The sequence below is a fragment of the Leptonotus elevatus genome, chromosome 17, assembly GCF_054856555.1.
Source record: "Leptonotus elevatus isolate MCC_2025b chromosome 17, RoL_Lele_1.0, whole genome shotgun sequence".
NCBI lineage: Eukaryota > Metazoa > Chordata > Actinopteri > Syngnathiformes > Syngnathidae > Leptonotus > Leptonotus elevatus.
The window spans coordinates 13,703,166-13,714,009 of record NC_141255.1 but is presented as its reverse complement, the minus strand read 5'-3'; the positions used below and the strand labels follow the sequence as shown (position 1 = coordinate 13,714,009).

The following is a 10,844-nucleotide window of genomic DNA, read 5'->3' as shown; positions in this document are numbered from 1 at the left end:
TTTGATTTTGTCTTCCTAGTCATTTTTTTGGTTAGTCAGACAGTTTAAATAATAGCAACCCTGAATTTGTCACTCAATATACATGCAACCTTTTTAGCCATCAAGGGGGGGGGGGGGGGGTGGCTACATGAATCAGCAGACATTACATAAACATGTGACCATTTCCATGTTTTTAGAGCATGGGTCTTTCAAATCAATACAGCCCTGCTACTATTTTCAGAAAGAGATTCAAACCCTGGCTCTCAAAAATGGAGGCAGACGTGCTTAACCACACTCACCATGCTGCCTATATTAATAATTAAAAACAAATACATCAGCTGAATCTGAAACTGTGCCAAATAAATGTATTTTAGGAGCTGCAAGAATTGGAGCATGAAGTCATTAACGGTTCAATTATCAAAAAGAAGCCAACCAGACAATGGAAAATCCGTACGATTGACTCGGGAAATAGGTACAGAACTTTTTTCAAATTGAAAAAGTAATCTTCCAAGTAGCAGCAATGCACATCCTTTCAAATTAATGTGGGGTAAGTCAAGTGCAATAGTGTGTACATTCTAAACATTTTACGAATAAGAAAACAGAAAATGCAAAATGTTCAGTGTTTTTTATTTAAAAACTATAAACAGTCACCAAAGTAAATAAAGCCAATCTCTAACAGACTGTTAGGTCTATGTTTAGTCACACATCCTACAGACACGGCAGAAATGAGGATGGTTGGGTGCCCCCCGGTCAGATGCTAATAGGACAGTACACAACACACGGTAGAGAGGACAGTCTTGAGGACGTGAGCCGGAATGTGGCATGGTATTAAGAATGAAAAAATAGTACAATAAAACTCCACACTATATTAAGATAGAAAAAAGTAGTGAAGAAAATATTATACCTGCACGTAAAGCAAAGAACACAGGAGAAAACCTGTATAAAAACTCCATGTATTTAAACCAATTTACAAATACAAAAAAACTTTTGGTACGCGCACTGTGCCCGTACAATGACAAAACGCTTACAGTGGATAGATATATGTCACTTGTTTTTGTGTGTGTGTGTGCACATTGAGGGGAAGGTGTGAGGAACAGAAAGGGAAAATACCTTCAATATTTTTTTCTTCTACAAAATGACGATATATTATTCCATACTCTTTCAGCCAGCAAAATGAGTTCTACAAGGTATTATAATACAAAATGTCACAGTTCCACAAAAAAACTGTTGTTTTTTTCCCCTCTCCCTAGGCTTTACAGCATCAGTACCTTTGCAGAAGTATTTACAGGGTTTAAAGTACATTCATCCACTGCTGAGTATAGAATCACATTAGATACAAGTGACCAGGGATCATTAAAAAAGAAAGAAAAAAGCAAACAAACAAAATACATACTACTTTATTCCATCCTACCAAAGTAATGCTTCTATTAACACCACAGAGCAAGTTCTCCAGTGGCTGCATCATCATGAAAGAGGATCTTCTTTATATATATTCACAACATATTTACAAGATGTATTTCATTAATTGTAATGGTATTCATTTCATTAATAAATAAGTGAAAATATATCGACTCAAGTAAGAAAACCAAGCTACCAAGTTTGAAAAAAAAAAAAAAAACAAGTCTGCGCCAGTTGCCAGCTGAGTCCTTCTCCATCCCAACCTTGTGGGACGCCTTTCAAAGCCTACCCCCTCTCACATGGGGACCCCCAAAACCCGATGGTCTTTATTCAGTCGGAACTCGCTCATCAGTTTCATGGGGCGAAAAAGAAAAAACTTTGACAAAATGTGCTCGTATTTGGTGCTCCTTTTTTTTTGGGTGGGGTTCGTCGATGGAGTCCCTCAGGGAAGCGGTCGGAAAAAGGCTCCCTGTGATGGGCAGCTGGTGGAAGACCCCGTGGCAGTTTTTGAGTGTGTTTTGAGGGCACGTGGCGGGCCTTCAGACACAGGTTGAAGGGGTTGAGGATCCATCTGGCGGCAGAAGGAGGTTCTTCAGTCCTGCGCTCTGCTTCCTTTCAGACCCGTGACGGCTCACCGGCGGCTTGCTCCTCTCGCCGCAGTGGACGCGCGAAAACGTCGGAGGGGTTTCTAGAGTTTGTCCTTTTGGCGTTAGGCCTGGAGCGAACGTGTCAGTTCATAAAGGCATTTGGCGAGCGTGGTGGACACCTCCATGTTACTTAGTGCGAGCACAGAGAGGTGCGGCTCGTGCTTCTTTACCAGCCTGAAAGCAGAAACGGATCAGTCTCTGGCTCCAAACTACAATGGTACCTTGACTTGCGCCTAATTTGTTCCATAACCAGATAACCAAACAATTTCAGTACATCTTTGGCACCATTTTGTGACTTCTTGGTGCCAAGTAACTGTGTTGAAGGAGCTTCATGTAGTGCCTTGCTGCCATTTTGTGCCATCTACTTTTTAGGGTGTGGACCATAAACTATTCTCAAATTTTCACAAACCTTCCTTCCTTTTCAAGAAATATTTTGTTCTTGTGATCAGGTTATCTGGTGGCACCTTTCGGCAATCAATCCCCTCGTAAGTTGAGGGCACTCAGAAGTCAAGGTACCATTTTATTCAGTCTTCAAACATGGTTCCAAGCAGCGTTATCAAGTAGACTCGATACTCACATGCGACCACAGTCCGAGTGCTTGGCGATGTTCTTTAACGTTAAGGCAGCAGTTAGTCTTATGTGTTTGGTCACTGGCCCCTCCTTCTCATCCTAGGAAGGGGAAAACAAGGCGTAGGAACATTTTATAATAGTTGGACAGATGTTTTCACATTTGTTGCTGTGTGTGTGGAGTTTTAAGTACAGCAACACATTCTAAGGCGTATGTACATCAAATTCAAGATTCCCTGTGTCATATTTTTTGATATTGTAGAAAGTGTGCTAAGAAAAAAGTATTTACAGTGATTGTGGCTTGCAGGTAGCATGTACGTTTTAATGTCAGTTGCATCTCATCTGTACAATGTGGAATTTACTATTGTTGTTTACAAAGACTGTGGGTCTGACAAAGGCATTTGAAAAGCCTATGCAACCTGCGGCTCTTTGGTCCCTCCCCTGTGGATGTCTTAAAAATAAATAAATCAGTGTTTATTTATTTAGATAAAATATGATTTAAATGAATTCATTATTTAGATTTTTTTTAATGAATTATTAAATATTAAAAAAATGTCAGTCCAAATTTTTAAGTTGTCAGGGACGAAAAGACAAAAATTGACCATAACATGTAGAAAATGAAAGGGGAAAAGCTGAAAAATACCATAAAACAGCAATAAAATTGCCCAAAATGGCAGAGAATTAAATAGAAAAAGCGGAAAAGAAAATGTTTAAAAATAAACCATAACATTTCAAAACACAAAAGAAGAATCCTGAAAATTACCATAAAAATGCCAAAAATTTCAGAAAATTGATAGCAAAAAAGACAGGGGGTGGAGGGGAGGAAAAAAAAAAGCCATATTATGTCCAAAAAAGGAAGGAGGGAAAATTACCATAATATGTCCATAAAAAAAGGCAGAATTATTTTATTTTTTTAAACAACAAAGTATGAAATATTACAAAAACAAATTCAAAAACAGAAGACGAAAGGTAGAGGAAAATTAATGTGTATAAATTGGATGTTGCGCTCATATTTTTCTGCTCTTGGGCCCAGTACAATTAGACTAACTACACTAACTTACAATAACACAAACACACTGTTTTGTTCATCACAAAGTTCAAATGTTGTGTGGTTCCAGACAGATTTTTTTTTGTTATTTATTTGGTGTAAAATGGTTGCTGAGCCCTGAAGTAAGGGTTGAAGGTCAGTCTGATGGCACTCACCGTGAAGTCCCTGAAGACCAGGTTTCGAGAACCTCTGCGGAGGGCCATGAGAGCTGCGCTCGGATGATTGACAATTGCTTTCGGTGGCCGTGCTGTCGGAGTACTGCCTGCCACCGGCGGCGTCCTTGAAAACCGCACATTTCAAAATTTGCGTTGAAAGCAATTCTCATCTGTCATTCAATTGACATGTTGGTATAATGTAAGCGTTATACATACTGGGAAGAAGATGGGTTGGGGCTTTGCGCCTGCTGTTCCTCCAGTTTGAGTCCGGCCAGCAAAGCCTCTCGAGAACAGTGCTTATCCTAGAAGTAAGGGAAAGTAAAAAAAAAAATAAAAAAAAAGAGAGAAAAGAAAAAGTTTTAATGCTAAAACTATCATCTAGGACAGTGGTTTCAAACTTCAAACAACTAAGACTACCACAAATATATCCAGGGCTCTAAATTAATAGGGCTGGGAATAGATTCAAATGTCCTAAATTGATTCGATTTCGATTCACAAGAGTGCAGTTTGATTCGATTTTGATTTTTTGCGATTTGATTCACTTCAATTTGATATTAATTAACTAATTTGCACCCAAAAACGTATAAATGCGTTCTATTTTAAATATTACCATGCTCCCAAAGACTTATTTATATGTATTTTTTATGGTCGCGCATACACAAGGCTTTGATGCAGCCTCTGAACTGAAGAGAATGGTTGAAGCAATAATAGTTATTACAAAAACGGCCAGCAGGTGGTAGCAGAGTACAAGAAATCAACCAGGGCCAAATTAAATTCTGTGGCGGCAGTAAGTCAGGTATTTCATAACTGTAAGAAAATACTTAAAAATTCATGTCACCAGTAAATGTCAAGAAAAGTCAGATAAAAAAAAGAAGAACATTTGGCCTTCAAAATTCAATTTTCTTATGAATTCATGGGAAAATATATATTAAAATAATTGATTCACGATTTTATGAATTGATATCATGCTCGAAAAGGAAAATCGATTCGATATTGATTATCCGATTTTTTAAACCTAGCTCTACAGTATAAATTAACACCCGCGGTGGTCATAAATATTTACTAGCTAATTTGGCTGGTAATGCAAGTTTCAAGGCTTGAAGTAAGCTTACAATATGTTGTGCAGTCGTGATCACATTTCCAGAAAACAACCTCTGAAAATGTCATTTTGCGCATTGTTAGAGGCACTTTTGTCGAGCCTCGTCACAATAACTGTGTCTTGACAGCTGAAACATGTAGTTACTTTTATTTTGTAGGTGCTGCCTGCGGCAAGCGTGTCATGACGTGTCTTCCTTCTGGACATTCCCAATGAACATATTAGCAAGCGTCCACGTCCCTTGCCTCAAACTGAAGTTTGACAACTTTGGCAAGAGTGACATTAATCAAAACAACTGTAGAGATTTGCCGAAAAATGATTTGTTGACAATTCTGTTCCACCAAGAACCATTAACCTTGCGACTCCACAAGCACCATATGACAGCGATGAAGAAAAGATACCACAGTTAAGTCATAGCGACACACTCGCCTAGTGTAATTAACTAATAAATAAATATGTTTTATTTAAAATGTTTTAAGTGTCCCAAAGACGCATATACATGTTTTTATATGCTAGAGCACTGGTGCAGCCTCAACTGCAAAAAACGGTTGAAGAAATGGTAGTTATTACACAAACGGCCAGCAGGGGGCAGCAGAGCATGGGAAATGAACCAGGTCATGTTGAAAAAAACCTTCTAATGATGAAACTTGGCTATATTCTAATGCTAATTGCTGCAAAATGGAAACAGATAGAAATATACTTTCTTTTCCAGATGAAAGAAGAGACATTAATCTTTCTTTTGGTAGGTTTCATGTTTTTATAACAATAGAATACAATATTCTGTGGGCCTTGCAAAATCAGTCAAAATCCAGTAAAACAGCCAGGAGTGAAGAGGATTGTTTTAGTGAAAATGGCTAGGAGTGAATGAGTTGATAGCGCCAACAATTGTATTTCTCTTATTTTAACGAGTGCTTAACACGCGAAAAGTGTTGAAAGAAATATGCAATCTCGACAAATCAAGTCGAGGTCTGTCGGGAGCACCGAACGAATTAAGGTACGCAGTTATATATCATTTGTATGTGAATGATGCAAGCCTAGAGATGGGCAGTTTTCTGATGACAATCAATCATTAAACATGTCTTTAAATGTGTAGAATTATAAACTGAAGCTATATCACCATACTCTCTTAATTTAAAGTGTACAAAAGTATGTTGAGTTGGAGAAGATGTTTTGAAATGCTCACTCTAATTCTGTGCTGTTAGGAGCTATATCATACCTGTAGATGCGTGACGAAAGACAGTCTCTGTCGCGGGAAAGGATCACATCCTTCCCACTGACACTGGCCGCCATACACCTCCTTTCCACCATGTTGGGTTGCGGCGTGGTAAAACACTTGGGATGGCGTCTCGAACCACCTGCGGGAGAACAACACGAATAATTAGAAGGCATTTTCAAGCAGTGCACGCAAATATGGACTGTCGAGTCTATTACTCAATCTTACCGTTTACAGGACTGCCAAAGACATTTGAAGTTCTGTCCCGCTTTCCTACTTTGCTCGGGCGGTGCTGTGGGGGCTTGTAGCGTTGAGGGGAGTTGAGGACTGTTGCTGTCTGCTGTTGCAGGCGGGGTCGTGGGGGCTGGGGACGGGGTAACAGTGGGCTATGGACGAGATGCATCCAACATAACATGAGGGAAGTCCATGTGAAAAAATGCACAAAAGGTGAGGGATTTTCAGCAGTTTGGAGGAATTAGGCTAAAAAGAAACGGTTTTCACATCACAGTTAGCGAGTTAAAATTCACATTTTACCACAACGTACATATCACTGGCGTCGGACCAAAATCTCATAAATCACAATTTGGTAAATTTGATTTTTGATTTTCAAAAATCGATACTATTGCTCCAATAAAAAAATGGGGATGCTATTTATACAAATTATTGACCATTGTAATCGAAGGTGTTGAAAATGGCTTACTGTCTTTTTGTAATGCAATGTTAATGGTTGAACAACCATACCGTTTTTGGGGTCTCCTGAAAAGTGACTTTTTTTTTTTTTATTGAATGCCTTGTTTTACAATTTGCAATGAATCCTACATTTAAGATTACATTTATACTCGTTTGAAATTGTCCACTGAAAAATGTTTCTAGACAATAAAATGACTAAAAAGTAACCAGGCTGCATAAAAATCTTCCCATGATAATTGATTGCGTACACTCTCACAGCTCACTTCTTGTAAACTGCTCTGTAAGACTTGTGTATATTTGAAGCTTCAAATAGAAAGAAAGCCAAAAGACAAATTGTTTTCCATCCAGACCGTTTGCCTAACTACTGAAAATTCCACAACACCCTCGCAGTTTTTTGTTGCATTTTTAAAACGTGACTGTTTTGTTTTGACAAACTCAAGATCTTTTTAAACTGAGATATCAATCATATTCAGCTTCATGGTGCTTAACACAATTTTTCAATGTATCTGCACATGTTAGACTTATGGTAGGACTCGAAAGTATATTTGTATTCAAGTTCATTTTGGAAACAATTATCGGCTTACTTATCGGTTATCAACATAGGCACTTTCTGCTGCTAAGCTCAAAGTGCATTTAAGAAATAAAAACGACATAAAAAAGGAAACGTACTATTAAGTAATGTATTATGTAAAAATATAGTTTACATGATTATTCTATACAATTTTCAGTAGGATATTACACAGCTGCAGGCAGCCCTACATTGTGAAGCACATTGAGTCGAGTTGTCTTGTGTAGGAAATCTGCTATAGCAATAAAACTGCCTTTCCTACATTCAACCGTCCTGTCATATTTTGTGTAAAAATCTTGTCCCTGGAATTAAAAACAAAACACATGATCCTCAAAATGTTTTAAATTTCGGCAAATTAAGTAATTGTTCAGCAAATTTACTCAAAGTAATTTTGAGTCTTGCCTGCCATTCAAGTGTCTTGTACGCTGAGATGTAACCTAAGCTCTCTCTGAAGGCATAAGTTGTTCTCTCAGCTGCTTTTCTGTAGGAGGTTTGTATCAGTGAGAGCCAAATGGTCTGAACTGGCCTCACCTTCTTAACCTCCACTTCACACCGACTGCCTGCCCAACAGTGTAATTGTCTTGCAACATGAAATGATTTTAAAAATCACGCTGACGGCATAATTTGCCTACTACAAAGTGCTTTTAGACAGACTGAAAAACACAGAGAAATACTCAAAACTGTGCGAGACAGGAATGCATTAGCAGACGTGACACCAAATCACACGACCAAACTGACATGACATTTCCTTCCCAGTGACTCACCGTTGAGCCAGCTGCCTGTGTGGGTGAGCAGTTCCTCTGCTGACTGGCGTTCTCGATTGCTACTTTGGCTACTGTGCTTGGGTCGGTTCCTGCGGGCACGGCCACCATTGTGGAACTGCTGCCCGCGTTGTTGGGGTCGCTGATGGTGATGATCCGCACTCCCACCTTGTTGGGGATTCCCGAGGACGCGGTGGCGCGGTCCTCGCTCTCGGCCGGCCTCTTGACGCCCCGGGCTTCCGACGCCACTCCGTTTGCAGGGGAGGCGGACGCGCTCTGGGAGGCGACGGGGATGGTGGGGGGCAGGGTGGAATTGGGCAGCAGTTGCTGCCTTAGCACGGGCGTGGCGTGGCCAGGCCCTAAAGGTCCATTTGTTAATTCCGAGGGCGGTCTGGGACCGACTGCCTGAGGTCCATTGAACAGGCGTTCTGCCTGCTGGGCTTTGGCAGTGTCCTGCTGGAGGGGAGGACTGGGAGCAGAGGGACTTGAGCTTTGACTCTTTTCAGTGGAGCCCACCTCCCCATTGCCCAAGTACTGCTTGGAAGCAATATGATTTGGAATGTTTTTGCTGATGACGCCACTGTCACCCCGGTCAACGTCGCACACGCCATTGACCAGTGTCTTTTTAGGGTCAGGCTTCCCCTCCAGGGCGGCGGCGAGGCCGGGGGAGAGGGCCTGCTTCCCATTAGCGGGGGGACTCTCTGCTGCCGGACCATTTAGTGTCCCCTGGCTGTTCCCTGAGTGGTATGGAGGTAGATTAGACTCCATGCACTTGCGACCGTTTAGCAGCTTGGCACCTACTCCAACATCGCCGTTACTGGTTTTCCCATTGGAGGAGTCTCCGTCCGTCATCGAGGAGTTCTCCATCACCTCGATTTTCCGCTCGTGGACGTGCAACCCGGCGGCGTCCTTGGCCTCCTCCTCCTTTTGACATATGATCTTGTCGCCTCTGAGAGGAGCCGGCGGCAGCGACGAAGCCGCAGGAGCTTGTTGGGGCACAGTTCCCGCCGACAACGGAGGTGACGGGACGCTCGGGGCCACGGCGCCGTGGCTGACCGCGGCGACAGCTGCGGTGGAGGTGTTAAAGCCAGTGTTAGGGACCACAGTAAAGGTGACTTGTCCAGTCGCCATGGGGGCCTGGATGATTGCGGCAGGACTACTTGTCGAAATAAGCTGGCCGGGCAAGAGCTGGACCTGACTGGGAACCAGCTGAACGTTGAGTTGCTGAGGCTGCGAAGGGGCCACCGTCTGGTAGATGACCTGTGAACTCGTGCTGTTGGGCGGTGGCACCTGTGGCGCGGGAAGGATAAGCTTTCCACCTGGCGTGGAAGGCCCTCGCTTTGGAAGCAGAAGCTGTTTGATCAAGCTGGACTCGGAGGAGGTAGGCTGAGAGGGAGGAGCTTGCGGAATCATTTGTTGATGCCGTTTGATGGACAGTGCGTGGCTGACCGTTTGATTGGGCTGGACTTGGGGATTCGGATGGGACGTGGCAGGCGGGCACGTACTGGAAGGAGCTCCGGGCTGCCCTGCTATTTGTATAGACTGGGCACCAGGAATGGCGGCGGGGTTGGCAAGAACAATTTGGTGTATGGCGGGGGTGTACGCTTGGTTTTGTTGAGGACTGGGACTGACTATTACCACACTCTGTGCCTGAGGCTGCTGGTTGGCTATCGTGGCTGCTGGGCCAGTGGACTGGTTTGGCGGTGGTTTGGGGGCAATATTCTGAAATGTGACGCGTGACCCCGTGGAAGTGGCCGCTTGGATGGAAGAAGTGAGTGCGGATGAAGCCACACCGCATTGAGGGTCTACATGGGGCGAGGTCCCCTGTGGTGCAGACAGAGGTGGCGTTTGAGTGAGGGACGGGTGCTGGGAAATTGGGGGGCAGACACCTTGCACCCTGGCGGTGAGTATGTGGCCCTGGGGTACCTGCTGAAAAAGCGTGACTGGTGTCCCGGTGGGGATCATGGGCGAGTGCTGCTGAACCGCAGGTGGGACAGTGGCGTTTTGGGGGCTGAGGTTCTTGGAGGCCGGTGCAGATGTTGAAACCTGGACCACTGGACCAGACCGGACATGTTGCTGCTGCTGCACTACTGCTTGAGTATTTGAAGGCAGCTGTAGAGACACGTGGAGGGCCACCGGGTGTTGGGAAGTAGCTGGCTGGCTTGCACTCGGGGTCTCTTTCGCATTGGTGGCCCCAGATGGAGGAGTTACGCCACCTGATGGCCGGCCTAAATGTGGTGGGTTACCAGGAGTTACCACACAAAGCAGACAGAACTGGTTAATTAGGTTAGGCTATTTAGTAGGGGTGTGCCCAAAAAACGATTCTCATAAGAATCGCGATTCTCATTTAGTACGATTCAGAATAGATTTTAAATGTCCCAAAATCGATTTTATTTAAATTATTTTATACTGTCTTGCCTTTGTCTATGTGTGCCTTTATTTGGAACGCTGTTCATGTTGTACCTGGTTTGGCTACTGAGGGGCAGTGTGGCTCCATACGGTCTAATACACTGTTAAGTTGTAGCCACATGAGAGTAGAAGGAAAATGTCACGTTCAACTTATTCCAATAAAAGTTGTTTTTCCCAGCGTGGAGCCAATCTTTTGAGTGATAAAAGTGTCGCTAGTAGCGCGCTAATTAGCATTAACGAGTCAGACTGGAGTAGATAATTAAAATTCCTTGCACATCTCTAGGTTGAAGCAAAAAGCATTGTCAATCGAATC

At 42.9% G+C, this 10,844-nt stretch overlaps 1 protein-coding gene across 1 annotated transcript in view; it reads right to left on the bottom strand.

Annotated features, from left to right (window-relative positions):
- Positions 1 to 589: 589 nt before the first annotated feature.
- Positions 590 to 10,844, bottom strand: part of arid2 (AT-rich interactive domain 2) — a 32,884-nt gene continuing 22,629 nt past the window's right edge. The window contains exons 15-21 of the mRNA XM_086059476.1: positions 8,126 to 10,350; positions 6,332 to 6,489; positions 6,107 to 6,245; positions 4,011 to 4,096; positions 3,795 to 3,918; positions 2,602 to 2,693; positions 590 to 2,198 (exon numbers count right to left, since the gene is read on the bottom strand). Of these exons, the coding sequence (XP_085915602.1) occupies positions 2,087 to 2,198; positions 2,602 to 2,693; positions 3,795 to 3,918; positions 4,011 to 4,096; positions 6,107 to 6,245; positions 6,332 to 6,489; positions 8,126 to 10,350 (2,936 nt within the window). The 3' untranslated portion in view covers positions 590 to 2,086. The remainder of the gene's footprint in view (positions 2,199 to 2,601; positions 2,694 to 3,794; positions 3,919 to 4,010; positions 4,097 to 6,106; positions 6,246 to 6,331; positions 6,490 to 8,125; positions 10,351 to 10,844) is intronic.